Genomic DNA, 21,376 nt, shown 5'->3' on the forward strand with positions numbered 1-21,376 from the left:
GACATTATAAGGTTATATGCTATGAAATACACTACTGGGATAACTGGGGGAGGGACGGGGGGGGGGGAGACTAAATAGGGTGTAAGGATTAGATGGTAGCAATGTATCAACATTAATTTCCTGATTTTGACCACTGTACTGGGGGAGGGGGTGGGGTGCCAGAGATTGAATCCAGAGGCACCTAATCACTGAGCATTCCAGCCCTTATTATTTTTATTTTGAGATGGGGTCTCACACCAAGTTGCTTGGGCTGGCTTGCACTTGCAATCCTCCTACCTAAGCATCACCCTTCTGCCATTATGTTCTGCCTCACCTTGGGTCCAGAGTTGTGGAGTTGGCTATCTATGGATTGAGACCTCTGAAACCAGGAGCCCCAAACAAACTTTTCCTCCTCTACGTTGTCCTCGTCAGGTCTTTTGGTCACAGCAAAGAAAAAAGCCAACTAAAACAGGGAGCAATGGAGCATATGGTTGGCAACTTACTCTCAAAAATGATTCCATAAAAAAGGTTATTTGTGATTTGGCGGGGGCGGGGAGGGGGGGGCACAGAGGGATATTGGACACTGAACCCAGGGGCACTTTACCACTGAGTTGCATTCCCAGTTCTTCATGTTTCTTATTTTGAGACAGGGTCTTGCTAAGTTGCTGATGTTGGCCTTGAACTTGAAGTTCTGTTTCAGCCTCCTGGGTTCCTGGAATTACAGGTATGTGCCACTGTAGCTGGCTGTGGGTTTTTCCATTTTTGTTCTTTTAAAGGTGAAAAAAGGAAATGTACTTAGGAGTCTGGCAAACCTAGATTCAGAATCAGGTTCAGTCTCTCACAAGTATAAAGCCTTGAAAAGAATGTTTAGTCCCTCTAAACAAAGCTCTGTTTTGCTCTGTGAGTAATGGGGATCAATCTGTGGTAAGAAATAGGTGATATGTTTTATAAGACTCCTCAGCACAATGCTTGGCACTACTATACACTTCTTAACTGAGAGTTGTTAATTTCTCTGAAGACAAAATTGGATGATTTATTTCCACTAAAATACGTGAAAGAAAACACCCAACCCTGTCCACAAGAGGCATTTTAGAGACTTTCAGCTATCAAGTACAAGTGCCATTTCTAAATCCTACTGTTAACAATTCTATACCACAGAAGGAAATTCTAAAGGCCAACCTCCTCTATGCTTCCCCTTTGTCTACAACTAGGCAGTATAGTTTGAGGTTATGCTTTACTCATCCTTAAAGTTATTCTGGCCACAATGCTTCACATTAGCCCACAAGGCAGTCGTATTTAGTATCCCACTCTCAAAATACTTAAAAAAAAAATCATATCCACGGCAATGCATGCTTATCTGGCTCAGTGAGTACAGTTTTCTTATTTCCAGGATGAAAAGTAATGAGGGAAGAATTGCACAACATACAGGAAAAAAATGTTTTTATCACCAGGGAAGCAACAGAATGACAATCATACAAGGAAGGCATTTTCGAAGCCTCGAATGACCCTCATTCACCTTCCAGTATCAAGAAACAGATTTGAAATATTGGCTACTTAACATAAATGCTATTGGAATAGTTCTGTTTTATTTCCTAACTATATTCTGCCTTCTACAAGACTGCACATATACATTAAAATAGTGTAACTCAAAGTTCAGTCCACAAATTAGTGCCACTCTGCAAGCTGTTGCTGCTCTATAGTAAGAGAAGTAGAGAAATGAAGGGTAAAAATTTAGAAAATTTTATAACCTGAAAGAATACCTATGTTTAATATAATAATTAAAGAACAGGATATTTTATGTCTTTACTGTTAGCAATTCTTAATCTGGTAATACGAAAGTATTGGCTTGTGACTGGTTTAAGGGGAAAAAAGTACTAACCTTTTATCACAGATGATTTGAAAAGGAATACACAAAGATTTTCATATCCTACATCAGAACACAATAAGCTAACATTGATTAGGCACTTACCGCAAGACAGGTACTATTTGCTTGATACACAATACCTTATTAAATCCTCATAGCAAGCCAAGTCCTACTACTATTCTCATTCTCCAGATGAGGAAACTAAGGCTCAAAGTAAATGATATGCCTGACTTCCGAGTTGAAGCCCTTAATCACAAGACACAGGATTTTGAAAACCACATAAAATAGGAAGAGAAAATGGTCAACTTTTTAGAACTTATGGGAGAAGAAATTTTTGAATGCATAATGAATCAGTTGATAGTCATTCAATACGGGTGTTTGGTTTGGTTTGTTTCTGTGTATGTAAGACGGAAAGTAATAAAGATGGCTAGCTATCTCCTAGGGATTGTGCAGTCATCCATACTGTTCAGTGCACTTCTACTTTATTCTTTCTACTATGGTATTCCTCTGCTTCAAACTGCACACAACCAAAGGTGGTCCAGCCAAAACATACCTATTAGCAGTTTAAATTTCCCTCTGTGTCTATAAAAAGTGCACATTTCCCCCCAAGTACTACAGAGGTTATGGGTCAGCTACCTCATGAGTCAGGCATCTCTTCTGCCTGGTGGCACAGACGGGTGGTTCAACTGCCACAGAACCAGATGAATCTACCTACAAGAGTTAGGAGTCAGTGTACAGACTGCAAAATCCTTATTTCTTCTGAATTATATTACCTGATCCTTGAAAAGATGGTAAGAGTCTGTAAGGTTTCATTAAAGAGACTCAAGAGTTTTGTTTTACAGGAGTTAGGAAAAAAGGAGACTAGAACAAAATCTAGGGGGAAGGGAATGGAAGACAAGGAAAAACAGAACTGTAACAGAACAAACAAAAATATGGAAGGTTTTTAATATATGGAACACTGGCTGGAGTCAAAAATATTTGACAATTCTTCTAGAAAAATAGGAATTAGAAAGTAAGAGACTTTGTAACTGAGATCTTGGGAATACAACAAGAAAATAAGCAGTTAGCAGCTACCTTGTATACTCTGCATTACTGACTGATCTTATAGTAGGGAAGAGTTCTATATCCAATAAAGAGATCTCAAAAAGGTTTGACAGAAAGATTAACAGGACAATGTTATTAAATTCTACATTCAGAGAAACGAGCAGAAAGTTAAAGAAAGGAAAGTACTTGGGAATGAAGGAGGTTATCCATTCAGAAGCAGACTAGCAACCATTATAGGGAAAGGTCTCAGAATTGTCAGTGAGGCAAGAGAGAAGCCTAAGAATTAGAATTCAGGGATGAGCTTAATTTTTAAGTTGTAGGTGAGTGGAAAAGAACTCTTAGGACAGATGATTAGCATATAACTTGGAACTCAGTAAAAACCTAGGAAAGAGAATTTCTGGCACCTAGAATGAAGCAAGTAACAGAATATGGCAAATCCTTTCTAAAATTTCTAGGTAAAAGGAAAGACATGCACATGAGAAGGTAGCTATGAGGTTCAGAGAAGGTTATTTGACTATCAGCAGAGTGCATGCTAAGAGGATGTAATTCATGAACAGTAAGCAATTCTGCAAAAGGAAGGAAATTACAAATGCAGAAGGTGTATGTGAATGTGTGCTGGCAACAAAGACCTGAAACACTGGTGTCATTAAATATCTGGCAATCGAGGATCTGACATTTGGGGTTCCAGGGCCCACTGCATATAATAAATGATTTTGCTAAATATGAATCTGAATTATCTTTATTACAGGACAGCTGTGCAGGCATGAGTTCCTAAGCTGGTCAGTGAGCCTAAGCAAACCAGCTTAATGTGGTTTCGTGGTTTTTATTTAACATAGATCTCATTAAGTCTGATACTATGGTCCCCATTTTAAGTTAAGAAAACTAAGAAAAACAGATGCTACTCTGGTATCTTCAAGGTTCAGAACACACCTCCCTCAAATTTCAAGGATTTATTGTATGATAATTTCAATATTTATGCCTAACTCCCAGTTAGATTTTAAAGGGTTTTGTGAATAGAGACTATATATTTTTCCTACAGTACTTACTGTAAGGCAATAAAAGTAGTAGACATTTAAGAAAATTATCTTGGAACAAATACAATTTATTTTCACAAAGCACTCATTCTCAATTTCTGATGCCCAGGTTTAAGTTTTCTCAAGAAGAAAATAGTTTAAGTTTAAATTAGAAGACTGAAGAACTTGCCTCTATTTAGTCTCAATTTAATTCTAGATCTAAAAGATGAAAGTCATCCCAACTTAGCAAAAAACTCAAAGTGCAGATACAAGTATAAAGCAGTTCCAGAAAATGTTTGTTTTTATCAAAGATCAAAAATATGACTTATTTTTAACAGTATTATATTTACATATTTGACCATTACTATGAAATTACATCTATTTCTACCCATAATATGCATCCACATCATTCAAACTCACATTACTTGAATAGTGAAACAACAGGTGAACTACTACTACAACCAACAGAAAATTCATGATTAGGGTTACGGATGTAGCTCAGTGAGTGACAAAGCACTTGCCTGACATACATGAGGCCCTGGGTTTGATCCCCAGCATTTGGGGGGGAGAAAAAAAAAGAAAAGAAAGCACATGGTTATGTTAACTACTTAAATTTTTAAGTAAAACTCAGTTTTTAACACTGTATATATAACAATAGCAGAACAGAATTCCAAGACTTGCAGTCATCTATACTATGATTCCATGCTAACATTCCTATTTTGATGAGGTCAGACTAAATGACTTAGCAGAAAACCATCACTATGATGGAGAAATTGCATTAATAATTATGTTCAAACATTTTCTGTTGCTGGACATGAATATCACAGGACTAAATAGAAGTTCAATTTGTGGACCGCTGTACCGTGTTAGGCTATGCTGCATCACATGGGTTAAAACTGCAGCACAAAAGCAAAGCCCTGCATTTAAAAGAATTCTGAAAGTAAAACGGGAATGCCATACCTCAAGTACTCATTATTCCATTCCACTCAGAAGGGACTTAGCTCTTTAGTTTTTCACAAAGTAACACTTTCACTGAAGCCAACAAATTAGAACTGAACCTGAGTAAAATATTGATGTTAGAACAGACGGAAAGACTTGGGATTCTTTAGCCCCTTAATCCTGCTTGTACTTTAAGCTAAGGCTCAAGGTTTACTTTGAGGATGAAATTAATGGGAACCAGTCATCTTAAGGCTTGGGAAATACCTGGGGGTAGGAAGCTTTAAAGAGAAATTTCACCATAATTCATATCTACCCCTATAGAAATTCACCTTCGTAAAACATAAATGACAAACTTAAGGTACATTTGCTTATCTGGGGGTCTTCAAAACCCAAGCAAGGCATCTTACAAATGTGGAACAAAGTCTGATTCATACTTAACAGAAACTTTGTTAGAACTATGTCAGTTCAATTCTGTTTCTAAGTAAAAATCAATTAAATTCTATCTTAGGTCAAATATTTAGCTTCCAGGATTGGTAGAGTAATGACAGTGGCATAGAATGGTTTTTAAATTTTTTTCATTTAATATTTCAGTAGATCTAAGTGAGCAATTTTTAAAAACTCCTATCTCTATACTGAAACTTTGGCAGTTGAAAAACATATCACTTAACAAAAATTTATGACACCTTTTCTGTTCACAGTCATAAATTCTTTGCTCCAGGAAAAACAAAAAATCAAAATTTAATTTTGGTGCTTGCTTCAGCAGCAAATACACTAAAATTGGAACAATACAATGAAGATTAGCATGGCCCCTGTAACAAGGATTACACAAATTCATAAAGCATTCCATATTTTGAAAAGACAGTGGAATGAATCTGACATAACTTCCCTATGTACATATATGAGTACACCACAATGAATTTCATCATGTACATACACAAGACTGGGATCCTAATTAGAGTAAGATATACTCCATGTTCAAATAAATACGTCAAAATAGACTCTATTGTCACGTATAACTAAAAAGAATAAAAAAATTTTTAAAAAGGTTAATTCTGGATCCCACTGATTGAGTCTCCCTATTTGATTTGTGTACAAGATTTCTAGACTGAATACACGGAAACAAATCAGAGTACAATACCCTGTATGTCCTATACACAGCATATTTAAATTTTCTCCAAAGGTACAGGCATAAAATACGTTGGGGAGGTCAGAAGTGATTGAAAGGGGGCAAGGCATCAGGCAGCCGATGTGTGCCAAAGAGCAACCAATCAGATGTCGAAAGATAAACCCTAATGGCGTCAAGCACCTGCCAGTCACCCCGTGGGATCCCCAGTCAATCCCAGAAAGACACGGGTCCCAGCAGGGTCTCAGGCCAACTGCAAGTAGACATCCATCCCTGAGCCTACTCCGCGCCTAACTCCAGGTACAAAAACGCCACGCCTTCCGAGCCGACTTCCCAGGCCCTTTACCTTGATGGACCTGTGAACCTTGCCAGAGAGCTAATCCCAATAAAGCTTTGTTTAGACGCTTGTGGTCTGATCCCTTTTTGGCCAGCATCCGGTCTTACAAAATATCCCACTAAGAATATTTACCAGGATTGTGCTGCCTTTCCTCATAATTTCAACCTATATGCAACTAATATATGAAAAAGTACTCAGGTGTTTCCTAGGTAGGTCACGTCTTTTCAACAACTAAGGATATAGGTTCTACTACATTTACTAGTTAAAAAGTAGGTAGCAACTTTATTTTCATTCTATTCAAACACATGCAACAATTTTCCCACATCAGCTTCTAGTGTCAGGATACCATAGCCAAATTTTCTGCCTGAGTGAAAAACAAATCTAGACTACTTGTTACAGTCTGAATTTTAAATGTCCCCGAAAAGTCCACAGACTAAAGACTTGGTCACCAAAGTAAAGGCTTGGTACTATTAGGAGGTGAGGTCTATTAGAAGAAAGATCATTGGGGGCATGCTCTTGAAGGGGATATCAGGACTCAGGTCACAACCTGCTCTCTCTGCTTCCTGAACACCATGAAGTAAGCAGCTCTGCTCCACTATGCATCCTCTGCCATAATGCTCTGCCTTCACCACAGGCCTAAAGAGTAAGAGGGCCAAGTGACCATAGACTGAATTCTCTGAAACCATAAGCTAAAATAAACCTTTACTCTTTATTCAATGATTTTTTCAAGTATTTTGTCATAGTAACAAAAATTTAACTTAACACCTATATATTCTATTACACTGTGCTTAATAAGAAACAATATAAATGCCTATAGGTTCATAGTTCACCAAATGCCTCATAAAATTATTTGATCCTCACAGACCCCCAAAGTCAAGTGATCACCTTTCCTCATCAAACGAAAAAGCAATCTGAGAAATTTAAGTCATTTACCAGATCGCACAATGAATAGAATTCAATAATTTTTTATAAAAAGATACCAAGCCCAGAGCATTACAGCAAAACATTTCCCCTAGTATTGGCAAGTGATGGAAAAATAATTTGTTGGGGGGGGGGGGGGCGTTTCCTGAAAGATGGAGGAAACTTACTTAACAAAGACTATAAATATCGTTCAAACAGTGTCATCAGTTCTACCCACATCAGAGCTGGACAGTAGCAAAGGAATAAGTGGCCAAGAAAGCCATAGGCCATTTTGATTTTCTGAAATGAGTACCATTTTTTTCCACAGTATCCCTGAAAACACAGGGAGACATGTGGGTTGCTACAGGCTTATTTTAGGACCTTCAGATAAAGAAATTTCACAATCATCTGTTTACTCCCAGCAAATACTATAATTTTTAAGGTCTATCTGTTCTTATCTACAATTACTTCCTTCCTCCCCACTCTCCATCTTCAGATCTGGTTTCCACATTTACCATTCTTAATGAAACTACCCTAATGCAGAATTCTTGACTGGAATGCTACTACCTAAATAAAATTCATGAAACCCCCTTGAAAATGTGTATAAAATTATGAGACTTTCACATTCTGATGCAGTCACAGGTTTCATCAGATTTTGAAATGTTTGTGACTCAAAAACACTGTTCTCAAAGTTATGAATGACAATATTATTTATTAAATCCGATGATCATTACTCATTCATTTTAATCTCTTTACCTCACTTGATATCATTTAACATCCAAGCTTAAAATCTTAAAATATTTCCTTTCTAGAATCTAGGTTACTGGGGTCAGGTAGCAACTAATGGTCACCACCTCTGTAACTTGACAGATCTACTTTTCTTTCCCTCTAGAACCTGAACACTCCTTATGTTCTCTATATTACTTCCCTACATCAGTAATTCTCAAAGTGTGGTCCCCAGACCAAAGCAGCACCTGGAAACTTGTTAGACATGCAAATAGCTCTGGCCCCACTCTATGCTGACTAAATTTTAAACTCTAGGGAGTGGAGTCCAGCAATATGTGCTTTAATAGGACATAACAGTTGTTTGGATGTTTTAGAACTGCAGAATAAGCCTAATTCTATTATTTTGCCTTCAAATAATTAATGAAAAGTGACTATTGATGGATCTCATTTTAATGTAGAAACTTCAAAACTGATTTTTAGACCTTTTGCATAGTTCCAAATTCTAAGTACCTCACAGAACATGTACAGTCCCTACACTACCCAAACCAAATTCACCAACACCTCCTCACACCCAGACCATGCACCCACCACAAATCAATTTTCTTGTTCTGTTCAACAGCTGAAAACCTTACAGTTCCATTTACTTCTTCCTCTTTTTCCTCATGAGAGTTTCAACAAGAACCCAAAGACCCCAATTACCCAAAGTGTAATTTAGATTTCACCCCTTGTTCACCATTACCATAAGACCATCCTGATCTGGGAATTTATGATATCTGTTGCACTAATCTAACTGCAAATTTCTCCAGAGACAAGTGGCAAAGCCAGAAATGAATCCAGAAGCTACATGATTCCAGAATCCAAGTTCTCACCTATTAGAAGTTACATTATCTCCTTGGAGTACACCAAAGTATTAACATCATTTAATTCCCTATTTAAGACATTAAATCACTTAAAATAGGTTATTGAGCCACAGCAGAACTTATACTTTGAGTGGAAAAACATGACCCAAATAGGAGGGGTCAATCAAAACTGATCCAGAAAAGACAAATATTAGAATGGGCAGGCAAGGACATTAAAACAGAGAATAACTATTCTGTCATGTTCAAAAAGTTAGGCAGAGGCTGGGGCTATAGCTCAGTGGCAGAGTGCTTGTGTATCACATGCAAGGCACTGGATTTGATCCTTAGCACCACATAAAAATAAGATACAATAAAGACATGTTGTCCATCTACAACTACCAAAAAGAAAAAAAAGACTAGAGACATGAAAGATATAAATAATCAAACTGAACTTCTAGAAATGAAAAAAACTATAACTTCTAAACTAAAAAACAAAGATATAACAATAGAAACTACCAAAATGACACAGAAAAACAAGAAGAGGATATAACAGACTCAGTTAGCTATAGGATAACTTCAAGTGACCCAATACATGTGTAATGGAATAACTTCAAAGAGTTTGTGGGGGAGGTTATGAAATGTGAAGAAATAACATCTATAAGGTTTTCAATGAAATGTATAAGAACACAGGCCCCAAAATTTCTATGAACTGCAAGTATGAGAAACAGGCACATCATAATTATACCAAGGCACTTCAATGAAATCATTTGAAGCCTGTCATAGAGAAAATACTAAAGCACCCCAGGAAAAACACACCTGTTAAATACAGAGGAAGAAAAATAAGGACAATAGATCTCTCATCACAAACAATTCAAAAACAAGACAATGGAGTAACATCTTTAAAATACCCAAGGGGAAAAAGCCAACTCAGAATTCTATACCCAGTGCAAATATTTTCAAAACAAAGATTAGAGGCCAAGCAAAGCTGGTGACTCCTTTAATTCCAGTGACTTTGGGAGGCTGAGGCAGGAGGATCACAAGCTGGAGGCCAGTCTTAGCAATTTAGCAAGACTCTTCCCAAAATAAAAAATAAAAGGGCTAGGAATATAGGCCAGTAGTAGTACCCCTCAATTCAAAATTCAATCCCCAGTACCATCCCAAAAAAAAAAAAAAAAAAAAAAAAAAAAAAGCAAAGCTAAATGAACACTTGCAAAGTTATAAAAAACACAATTCATCACCAGTAGTGTTTCATCATAAGAAATGATAAAGGAAATTCTTCAGATAAAATCCAAATGATTATCAGATAGGAAGAGCAGGAGACATAGCTATCACACAGTTAACTATGTAAAATTCTTTAATTCTCTTTAAAATATAACAACTACTGAAACAAAAAATAGCAACAAGGTAGTAAAAGTTTTATAAATTATGCAAAATAAAATGTATGACAACAGCAGCAAAAAGGTAAGGAGGGAAGTAAAAGTATACTATCAACGGATATATACTGTACATGAAGTAACATACCACTTGACAGATTGAGAGAAGTTAAAGATATACAGAGTATATTACTGAAGTAAGCACTAAAATAAATCAGTAACAAAAGAGATATATAGGAATAAAAAAAAAAATGTTCAGTTTAACCAAAATAAAGTAGGGAAAGAGGAAAGGTGAAGAACAAAAACATCTACCAAAATAAACCTAATCATACTATAAGCATTATTTGGGTCCTTTGTATGAATACATATAATCAAAAGGTAATCAGATTAAAAAAAGAGAGAGAGAGACCCAACATGTTTTCTGTGAGAAATGCATTCCTAAAATAATTATATTTAAAGTAAATTAATTTGTTAACTCATTCATTTGGTAAGGAGGATTGAACTCAGGGTGGTTTTACCACAGAGCTACATTCTCAGTCCTTTTTTAAAATTTCCAGACAGGGCCCTGCTAAGCTGGTGAGGCTGAGGCTGGCCTGGAACTTGTGATTCACCTGTTCTTACAATCCATGAAACATGAGATGTCTTCCATTTTGTGTGTCCTCTTCAACTTCTTTCATCAGCCATTTGTAACTTTCATTGTAAAGATCATTTCCTTGGTTGAATTTATTTCCACCTATTTTATTTTATAGATACCATGAATTAATTCTGGATTTTTTTTTTCAACATGTTCATTAATGGGATATAATATGCTACTGATTTTTGTAAGCTTTTTTTTTAACCTGCAACTTTACTAAATTCATTTATGAGTTCTAAGTTTTCTGATGCAATCTTTAGGTTTCTCTGCACATAAAAGCATGTCATCTACAAACAGGGATAATTTTATTCCCTCCTTTCCTATTTGGATGTTCTTTAATTATTTCTTTTGCCTAACTACTCTAAGACTTTCAATACCATGGTTGATTAATAAAAGTAAACATCCTTGTCTTGTTCCAGATCTTAGAGAAAGTACTTTCAGCTTTACACCATTCCATATGACTATCATACATAGCTGTTATGGTTTTTAGATTTGAAGTATCCCCCCCAAAAGCTCATTGTGAGACAATATGGAAGAATGTTCAAAGGCAAAATGATTAAGTTATGAAAGTTGTAACCTAATTCATGTCAGTGGATAAATACACTGAGTAACTGGGTGGTAACAGTAGGCAGGTAAAATGTGGCTGGAGGAAGTAGGTCACTGGGAGGTGTGTCTTTGGGGTTTACGTTTTCTCCCTGATGAGCAGAGTTCTCTGCTTTCTGATTGTCATATCTTGAGATACTTCCCTCCACTATGCTATTCCGCCATGAATCTCTGCCTCATTTCAGGCTCAAAGTTATGGAACTGGCCAACCATGAAATAAACCCCTGAAGTTGTGAGCCAAAATATGCTTTCCTCCTATAAGTTGTTCTTGTCAGGTCTTTTGGTCACAGCAATGGAAGGATGATTAAAACAACAGTCTTTTATGTGTTGAGGTATGTACCTTCTACCTTCTATACCTAAAAGTCATTGAGGTTTTTTTATCTTGGGATACTGAACTTTATCAAATGCTATTTCTGTGTCTACTGAAATGATCATATGGTTTTTATCCTCCATTCTGTTGGTATGAGGTATCACAATCTTGATTTTCACATTTTAAACCATCCTTGCATCTCTGGGATAAATCCCACTTGATCATGTTGTATAAAATTTTTAATGCACTCATGGATTCAGTTTGTGAGTAATTTGTTGAGAAATTTTGTATCTATAGTCACCAAGGTATTATTGGTCTGTAGTTTTATTTTGCTTCTGTGTTCTTGTATAGTTTTAGTATCAGGATAATGCTGGGCTATTAGAATGTGTTTTAAAGTGTCCTGTGCCTTAAGTCTCTATTGCATTTATTTCTGCTCTGGGTTATTTCTTTCTTTCTTTAAATGTTGGATATGGTTTATTCTTGCTTTTGTAGTTCCCTGAGTTGCATCATTAGGTTGTTTATTTGAGATCCTCCTCTGTTTTTTATATAGGTAACTTACAAAGGAGCCATGCTCATCTTCCCTGTATGGTTCCAATTTTTGGTATATATGCTGCTGAAGCAAGCACAAAGAATGCATTTTAAATATAAAAACACGAAAAGGTTGTAAGTAAAGATTAGAATAGATATACTGGGGCTGGAGGTATAGTTCAATGGTAGAACTTGTGCTTAGTATATGCAAGGTCCCAGGTTTGCTTTCTAGCACTACTGAGAAAGAAAGATATATCATTCTAATGCTAGCCAAAAGGTAGCTAGAGTGGCTAAATTAATCTCAAAAGAACTTCCAATAAATAACACTTCCTGGGATAAACATGACGATTTAAGAATCAATTCATAAAGATGTAAAAATTCTATGGTATGAATCCATAAAGATGTGTTTCTGGGAGGAGTTTTCAAAATGCATGAAGCAAACTACAATAAAACAGGGAAAAAATTAGAAAAATTCAGAATCATAATTAGACATGTCAATATCCCTTTCTCCATAACTGAGAGAAGAGGCAGGCAGGCAGAAAATCTATTAAGACTTTGTAAACTTGATAACATTATTAGCCAATTTAATCTGACATTTATAGAACACACCACCTAACAACAGAATGTGTAGTAGTTTCAAAGAAATATACAACATTTACTAACACATAGTTTGGGCCATAAAACTTATTTCAAATAAATAAATTATATGAAATGTTTTCTGAACACAATGGAAGAAAGATAGAACATTCTATCTCTGTCTCTGAAAAATGCTCAGGAAAACAAAAGAATAAAAGAAAAAAATACCACAGAATGCTAAAATGCCCCATAAGTCATAACATAGTATTTATGTACCCTAAATATTTATTTAAATACTAATGAATTATTTAACCAAAAATCTCATGCTGGTGGGGGGATAAGAGAGGATGGTCTGAGAAAACAAAGGCTTCACATATTACAACAAAAAGTAAAAAATGTTTAAAGTGATAATCAAAAAGTTGCAATACAAAAAGAAGTTGCAATATATACATATTAATCAAATACAGAGAAGTGTAAATTTTTTTTCTGAAAGAACAGAAAGAATTAAAAGTCACTGCTACTGGGAAAACTAAAGTGATCAGAAAAGGGTGGGATCATTCTCTTATAAGTAATATTTTTACTTAATAAACTACATGCATGTAGTATTTGAATAAAACAATTTTAAGAGATTTCATGTAATCATCTAGTTTGAGTCCCAGTGAGAGTTAAAATGGCCCCATCTGATAATTTGCCAAGATTGAGTAGGTGCCCAAAGTCAAATTGATTTAATTATAGGCATCACATACAGATAAAAGAGGAAAACATTAAATTTGTTTTTAATTCTTATTTTTATTTGTGGAAATATTTTTATTTTTGTTCTATGGAAGATGACTAGTTTACTGGATGCATAGAAGAAGATGCATGCCTAATCTCTGGATGCACGCCTAATCTCTGGTTAATAAAATTTTTAAAAGAGATTCTTGGCAAATAAGGGGGAAAAAAGTTGTGGACTTCTGCTTTTTCTAAAAGCACTGACTCTTAACTTGGGCCTCGAAATGTTCAATTGGTAACCAAAAGAAGGATAAAAGCTTGGCATCTTTGCCTTCATTTTGTATCTGCTTCCTCTGCTACCTTAAGCCTTGAGTAAAGCTGGTATTCCTTCATCTCAAGACTAAAGACACCAAGATCTTTGCAGGATCTGCAGGAACATCATAATCAACAGACTCTCAATAGCCAGCTTTTACAATGTCCTGTTTCAGATCCCTGAAGCAGCACCTACCACGTCTCCTGTCATTGGCTGAAACTTGAAGGAACAAAGGCCATCTTGCTTTTCACTCTTTGCTGTGGTCACCTTAAATTCCAAGAACAGGTCTGATTGGCAAACATCTTGTGGTGAGTCAAAACTAACCCCCCACTCTCCCCCTCACTCACACACACAGATAACAGTAACTTTCTTATAGCTGCCAAGAAGGTTCTCCATGGCAAATCCTGAGATAACAATCAATTGGACCAAGTCTGACCAAGACTGCTTATTCATACATACCCCTGCCCCAATTCTTCCCCTCTTTTTAAACCAGAAGTTCACGTCAGTGCCCCGCATACACGGCTGAGGACACTTGCTTCATTCACCCATCTACACGCGGGGCCCATTGCTAATCTTCCTTGTATCATTCCAATTTTAGTATATATACAGCTGTTTGAGGCAAGTGGCCCAACCTGGTTGGCTGGACTCCCCAAAGTCAGGCCACATATGGCATAGAACTCTGGCAACAACTGTACTCAAAATTCTAAAATTAAGCACAATCTTAATTGCTATTTTTAATTGTGGTAAAAAGATTTAGCATCCTAAGCATATTTTAAGTTCACAGTTTCAGTGGCATTAGTACACTCATACTGTTGTGCAACTGTCACCAAAATCCATTTGGAGAATTCCTGTCATCTTCCCAAACAGAATTCTATATTCATTAAACAAGAATTCTGCCAGGCAAGGTGGTGCACGCCTGTATTCCCAGTGAGGAGGCTGAGGCAAGAGGATTGCAAGTTCAAAGCCAGCCTCAGCAGGGCCTTAGGTGAGGTCCTGAACAACTTACTGAGACCCTGCTTCAAAATAAAAAATAACAGGCCTGGGGGTGTAGGTCAGAGGTTAAATGCCCTTGGGTTCAAATCCTCATACCAAAAAAAGTTCCCTTTCCCCCATCTAGCTCCTGGCCACGACCATTCTACCATTCTAATTCTACCTATCACATGAAGCACAGCAATCATAAACTATTGTGACTGGTTTGTTTCACTTAATATAATGTCTTCAAGATCTATACATTGTTGCAAAACACTTTTAAAGCAGTATAAAAATGAATTCCTTTAAATGCTATATACTGGAGAATTAAAAGAGGTATCCATCAATGCTTTCCTCTCCCCAACCATGATCAAAAGGCACAAAACTAAGAAGACTAGACCGCAGTCTTAAACTCTCAAGAAAGGCTATCTTGGTGACTTCATACTATATACAAAGGCGGGGGGGGGGGGGGGGGCACTAATTTTTTTTTTGAAAAATCTAAGCAATTACTTCTCTAAGGCTGGTGCTATTTTAAGTTGTTCAACAAAGGTCTATAAGGAAGGGCTTCTGTAAAACATAAACTAGATCTTTGCTTTTTGTTTTAAGGATATGGCCACACAAAAGACAAAAAAGATGACGATAGCCAGGCGCTGTGGCACACACCATGTAAACCCAGCGGCTCAAGAGATTGAGACAGGAGGATGAGAGTTCAAAGTCAGCCATAGCAACTTATGGAGGCCCTAACCAACTCAGCGGGACCATGTTTCTAAATAAAATATAAAAGGGCCAGGGATGTGGCTCAGTGATTAACGCCCCTGGGTTCAATCCCTGGAACCAAAAACAAACGAAAAAACAATGCTAACAATGTTGGTTCACAAAATACAGAGTCACAGTGATATCTTATAAATCAGAAGTGCGATAGTCTCCATTCAGTCACACAGAGCTCGAGTAGGAAATACGTGAAAACTGACCTTTGCAACGTATTTTGAAAAGGTCCCCTTGGTTGTAGGATTAAATAAAAAATAAAAATAAAGCTTGTGTGCCTTCATTTCCCTCAACATTCTCTTACTCTCAATCTCTGCACATAATACCCTGCATTTATTTCCATCTAAAACACACACACAGAACCCAGTCAGGCTTTCAATGGTGCTACTAAGCAAAGCATAGCAACCCTTGGATACCAAAAATACCACGAGGATATAAGGCTGATTCTCTGAACTTATGACAAAACTAGAGTTATTAAAAACTTAACAGTAACAGTGAATTAATCAGCAATGCCTTGCGTGTCCAAGTGTCCCAACAGAAAGCTCTCAAAAAAAAAAAAAGCTATGTTCCATAGCTCAGCATATTAACTCTAAAAAAAGAAAAGACTGCTTAATATAAAGTCAGGTATTTAACTATTCTAAGACATTAATCTTTGTTTTTATGAATATACCATTTGGTAAGTCCAAAAAGTAAGTGATTGCCACTAATAAGTCTATGTCAATGACGTTCTAATGCGAAATTTTCTGTTGTCCAAAATTACCTGCTTCTACTTCCTATTTTTCTAGATACCATACGGTTTACCTGTAACAGGGGTCCTTCTGAATTGTCCTTTGAGCCCTGAAGATGAAGTTTTGAGGAACTAACCTCTCCATCTTCTTTAGGGTCAGCTTTGATTAAACCTGATTCACTCTTACCAACAGCTAAGGCAGTACTCAGGCTAAACATTAAATTAAAAAAAAAAAAAAAAAAAAAAGACAGACAAAAGTAACCAGAACTGTCCTTCTCTAAGTTTTTAAACTGCTATCCAACATAAAAGCAGCAACATCTCTAAAGCATTTATAAATGTTGACTTTCAATGAAGACAGATTTAGGTCTAAGGGAAGGACACAAGGTTTGTTCTCATTCGCATTCCCTCCATATGTTAACACACATACACACACATATGTACATATATGTGTGTACACATATACACATGTATACATATGTGTGTACACACACAGGAGACAGAACCCAGGGGCATTGGGCTATATCCCCAGTCCTTTCTGTTTTTTCTTATTTTTGAGACAGGGTCTCACTAAGTTGCCAAGGCTAGCCTTAAACTTGCAACCCTCCGCCTCAGTCCCCTGAGTTGTTGGGATTACAGGCATGGGACACTGCACCTGTTTTTCTCTTCTCTTTGAAGGTGCTTCCTCCAGCAAGATCTTTAAAGGATAATGAGAGAATTGTCTGGTTTGTGTTAGTATATAAAAACCAGTCTACTTGATAGAGGGACATCATGGGGGCAGGGCAGATGTTCCACAGAATATATATCTTAGGACATAAAACACCAAATTGAGTTTAAAAATGTACAGACTTCTATCAAGTGTGACAAGGTGTTAAGATACTAATGAATCATGTAGAAAACATTTTTTAGAACATTTAAGTCTGCTTTTAAATGCTATATGGGATTAAATCTTGAATAAAATGCAAGCCCCTATGTTTAAGAAAAATTTTAAAGATAATTTTTAAAATTGTAATCAACATATCTCAATAGAACACACAAGAACACACATACACACAAAAACACACACCAAGTTGACAACTGTACCAACTCCAAAGAACAATGAATAGATTTGTGGCTTTACAAAATAATCAGCAAATAAATTAACAGTAAATGGAAAAGGGCATATAATCCCTTATAGGGTTGTTGTCACTTTACACCTTTCTTTCTAGTCTCATCTTCAAGGAGAAGACAGGAAATACACAAATGTTGAAAATACAAAAATAAAAGGTAATGTATTTTGAAACTTATTAAATTGGTATTCATCTGGAGCAAGCACCAGTATTTTGGACAGGAAAGTTTCTAAGATTTCTTTTTTTGTCATTTTCTAATAGCACCCGACTAATGAGACTCTCACTTCTAGACTACCAAAAAAAGAAAAAAGTGTCATAAAACACGACAGTACAAGATTAAGTGAATGGGAATGGGATAAATGGATAATATAGCTTTCAGTTGCCTTTGGAAGCCTAGGGCTTGTCTTAAAAGAATTTTGGGAAACATTCTTCCTAGCATTAGTTTATGCTTCATGCAAACACAGCTGCTGGGTCCTAAACCATGAGTCAAAGAAAACACCATTGTCAGTCACTTCACATAAATTTGACAGATTCAGTGATCTCTACAGATGTGAAATATTTTCAAGCAAACTTATCTGTCCCTGGTTTGTTATTTTAGTAAAAGGTTACTGCAGATTTAAGCCTTAATATACCTTCTTCACTCAGAAAACTGAACAATTTAAAGCATTATTAATACTGAGTTCTAGTCTTTAGAAATGAAGCACGGAGCATTTAGTAATATTGTATAATGAATGACTCTTCAAACCATCACTAGGACACGTAAGACTTTCACAGGACAGTGTTAGAAATGTGTTAGTCCAATTAATTAACCACCCTCCTCCATGCTCATTTTTTCAGAAACATATTTTTCAATAGGGTGAAGTCCTACATACTCTTTAAACTGCTCCAAAGAAATGTATTCCTCTCCTGCTTGCATAAATTGATAAACACTAAAATGTTTAAGCCCATCACCAAGTCTTTAATGTCTAACTTTCCCCTTAATGTCTTATTTCAAAGCTTTTCATACAATCCTATCTTTTCTTCAAAAAAAGTAGTATGAAAAATAGAAACCAAATGTAACCCTATGCTTTCCTTGTGTCAATGCTTAATTCTAGAGTTGAGGTATCAACGAAAAACAGAATTCCACTATTTTTTACGGTAGCTATAAATACAATACCAGAACTAATTTATGGAAATAACTAGTAAACAACTATCCTATGGAGGTCTATTCAGAAACACCTGTATTTGAGTGAAAAGTGCAGCTAAACTTCAAAACAATCTTAAGTCAGTGATAGCTAAAACTCTATTATCACCTTAAAATAACACTCACGTAAGATTACAAAACTTTACATTGTTCTTCATGATTTTTTCAAGGTTCTTTGGGGAAGAAGTGTCCTTATTACATTGAAAATTTGGCTTTCCATATCAGAAAATTAGAGTCTAACATGGACTTCCAAAACATGAACAGCTCAAAACTCAAAAAATGCAGCAGTCATTGGTTAAATTTCGAGAATTTTGCCAACACATCTCAAATGATCATGAAGGAAAAACAAAGATAAAAATGACAACTCTTAAATTTATTTAGTCACAAATTTATTTAGTCACACAAAGGAATTTAGAATGGAGGTAACTCTTTACTCTTCTTTCCTCCAAAAAGTGCTAATCTTTTTAATAAGGGATCTTCTTTGTGAGTAAAAGAGTTAAAACCTTATCTTTTTATTCCCAAATGAGTGCCAGTCCCACTCAGAGGTGCCATGTTTTATTTAAAACATATTCTTTCTCAGTAACCACTTTGTTCTAATTGGCAAGGCAAAGCCAGGTCCCTGAAGCACATAGCTCGTTACATTCAGTTTGGATTACGAAAAACACGATGAAACAAACTGCATCAAAATGTGCAAATTAACAGCTCAGGAGTATGGAACTGGGTGGTGGAATTAGACTGTAATTTGGTACAAAGTCCACAGGGAGTCCGGGGAAAAATCACTAGTGTCTCTATAAACTATACAAGGCTTCCAAATGAGCAAATACACAAGGCAGAGGACAGGCTTTTCCATAACTCAACTGAATTGCTAAAGAAGGATACAGGGTTTTTTTCAACACTATTATGCACATATGTATGCAAGAATGAGAATACCAACTAGAAGGTTTAACAAATGAAATCCACAGGTTGCACTATCTAAATATGAAACTCATCTCTGCCTTCCCACTGACAATGCACAAACAGACCTACAATTAAATCACATTTGTAAACATTTCTTTCTTTTTAATCTTCTGAGAAGTTATAAAGAGGAGACTAAAGAAATGGTGCTTCATAAACTTAGTGCAGAGAACAAGGTTAATGAGCTAAAAGTTATATGAACAAGAACAAGAAAGATGTTAACAAATTAAAATTTTCACCAGCAAAATAGAAAATGTGTTAGACAAAAACACCCACATCACACAAGCATACTTTTTCCCAAATTAGTTCATCGATGAAACTTCTAGCACTGTTTATCTGATTTTCAGTGGAGATCTACAGACAAACTACACCTGAACCAGAAGTGTGCACAGGAAAGGCCTGTACTCCTAAGCTACACACAAATGCAAAACAATGATGTTGCCATAACTTGTATCCCAATTCCATCTAAATCTACTTCAACTGGGGTTTTATAGTACAATTCCCTCTAAATCTAGTATCTTCACTCCCAGAATCCTGGGAGAGTAGAAAAGATTAGGGACTGGGATCTAAACATCTAAAATCAATCTTGGTCCTGCACTTTAAAATTTATTTAATTTTAAAATGTGATGATCCATTTCAGCTGCAGTTTTTCTTACATGTAAAATGAAGTTTTAAAATCATTAGCATTCTGTGGATCAAATAAGATGACATTGTATAAAAGGGCTTCATAAGATAAATGGCCTAATAGCAATTTTAGTTACTATTGCAATTACTTCATTTCAGGATTTCATTGCCTCTTGAAAGACAAAAATATAATTGCCCATACCCTTCTTTCACCTTTTTTCACATATTATATATGCATATACATACGTGTATATATACGTGTGTGTGTGTGTGTGTATGTGTGTGTGTACGTATTTTTAAACCAGGGATTGAACTCAGAAGCTCTTTTTCATTTTTAATTCTGAGGATCTCACTAAGTTACTGAGGCTGGCTTGAACTTGCAATCCTTCTGCCTTAGCCTCCCAAGTTTCTGAGATTACAATAGTGTACCACCACACCAGGCTTCACATATAATAATTCTTGTTTTAAGTATCAACTTTGGGCATTCCCTGTTTGATTATGTACCACTTTTAATTTTTTCTAAACCAGAAGTTTTCTATTTTCTCAAACATAAACTTTAAAGGTTGTTTTGGTTTTCCTCCTGAACCTTTCCAGTACTGAACCTTTCCAGTTCAGTACTGGAGACTGAACTCTAGGTCTTCGGTATGCAAGGCAAGTCTTCAACTACTGAGCTACATTCAGCCTGACTCCCTGACCCCTCCTTATTATTTTTATTTTTATTCTATTTCATTTCATTTTGAGACAAAGTCTAACTTGTCCAAGGGGACCTCAAGCTTATAATACTCCTGCCTCCTTCTCCCCAATAGCTGGGATTACATCGTGTGCACCACCACTGCATACTTAAGGTATTTTTTTCTCCTCTGAATCTAAAACTTAGTCTAAAAGTAAACTAAGATATTTAAAACAAACTTTTGAAAATTGTTTAGATTTTTAACATATAGTTAGGTCTACTAAACTTTGGACGAATTAACTAAGCATGAGGCTTTTAAATGATACAAAATGTGGTAAAGATCATTTTATTCAGATCATAGTCTGAAAATAACATCTTATCTTTTTGCTCACCATGTGAATGAAAATTTAAGTTGAAGGGGGTTATAACTAGGTTAACTGTCCAAAAACTTCACACACAAGAGAAACAACAAAAATAAGGATTACTCTGATGGAGGACTCAAGATGGCAGGCTAGAGGAAGCCTGCATTCCTAGTTGTTTCCTGGCTCAGGATTCAAGCAGCAGGA

The 21,376-nt window shown here is 36.1% G+C and overlaps 1 protein-coding gene across 5 annotated transcripts in view; it reads right to left on the reverse strand.

Moving 5' to 3' along the window:
* Window positions 1-21,376, reverse strand: part of ZFAND3 (zinc finger AN1-type containing 3) — a 383,326-nt gene that overhangs the window by 203,881 nt on the left and 158,069 nt on the right. Inside the window, exon 1 of one of the 5 annotated variants that reach the window (XM_079148366.1) lies at window positions 584-2,844. The exons of the other annotated variants lie outside the window; for them this stretch is intronic. Within the exon in view, the coding sequence (XP_079004492.1) occupies window positions 584-596 (13 nt within the window). The 5' untranslated portion in view covers window positions 597-2,844. Of the gene's footprint in view, window positions 1-583; window positions 2,845-21,376 lie in introns of those variants that run through there. 5 annotated transcript variants of the gene reach the window in all.

The sequence above is a fragment of the Sciurus vulgaris genome (genome assembly GCF_902686455.1).
Source record: "Sciurus vulgaris genome assembly, chromosome: 7".
Taxonomy (NCBI): domain Eukaryota; kingdom Metazoa; phylum Chordata; class Mammalia; order Rodentia; family Sciuridae; genus Sciurus; species Sciurus vulgaris.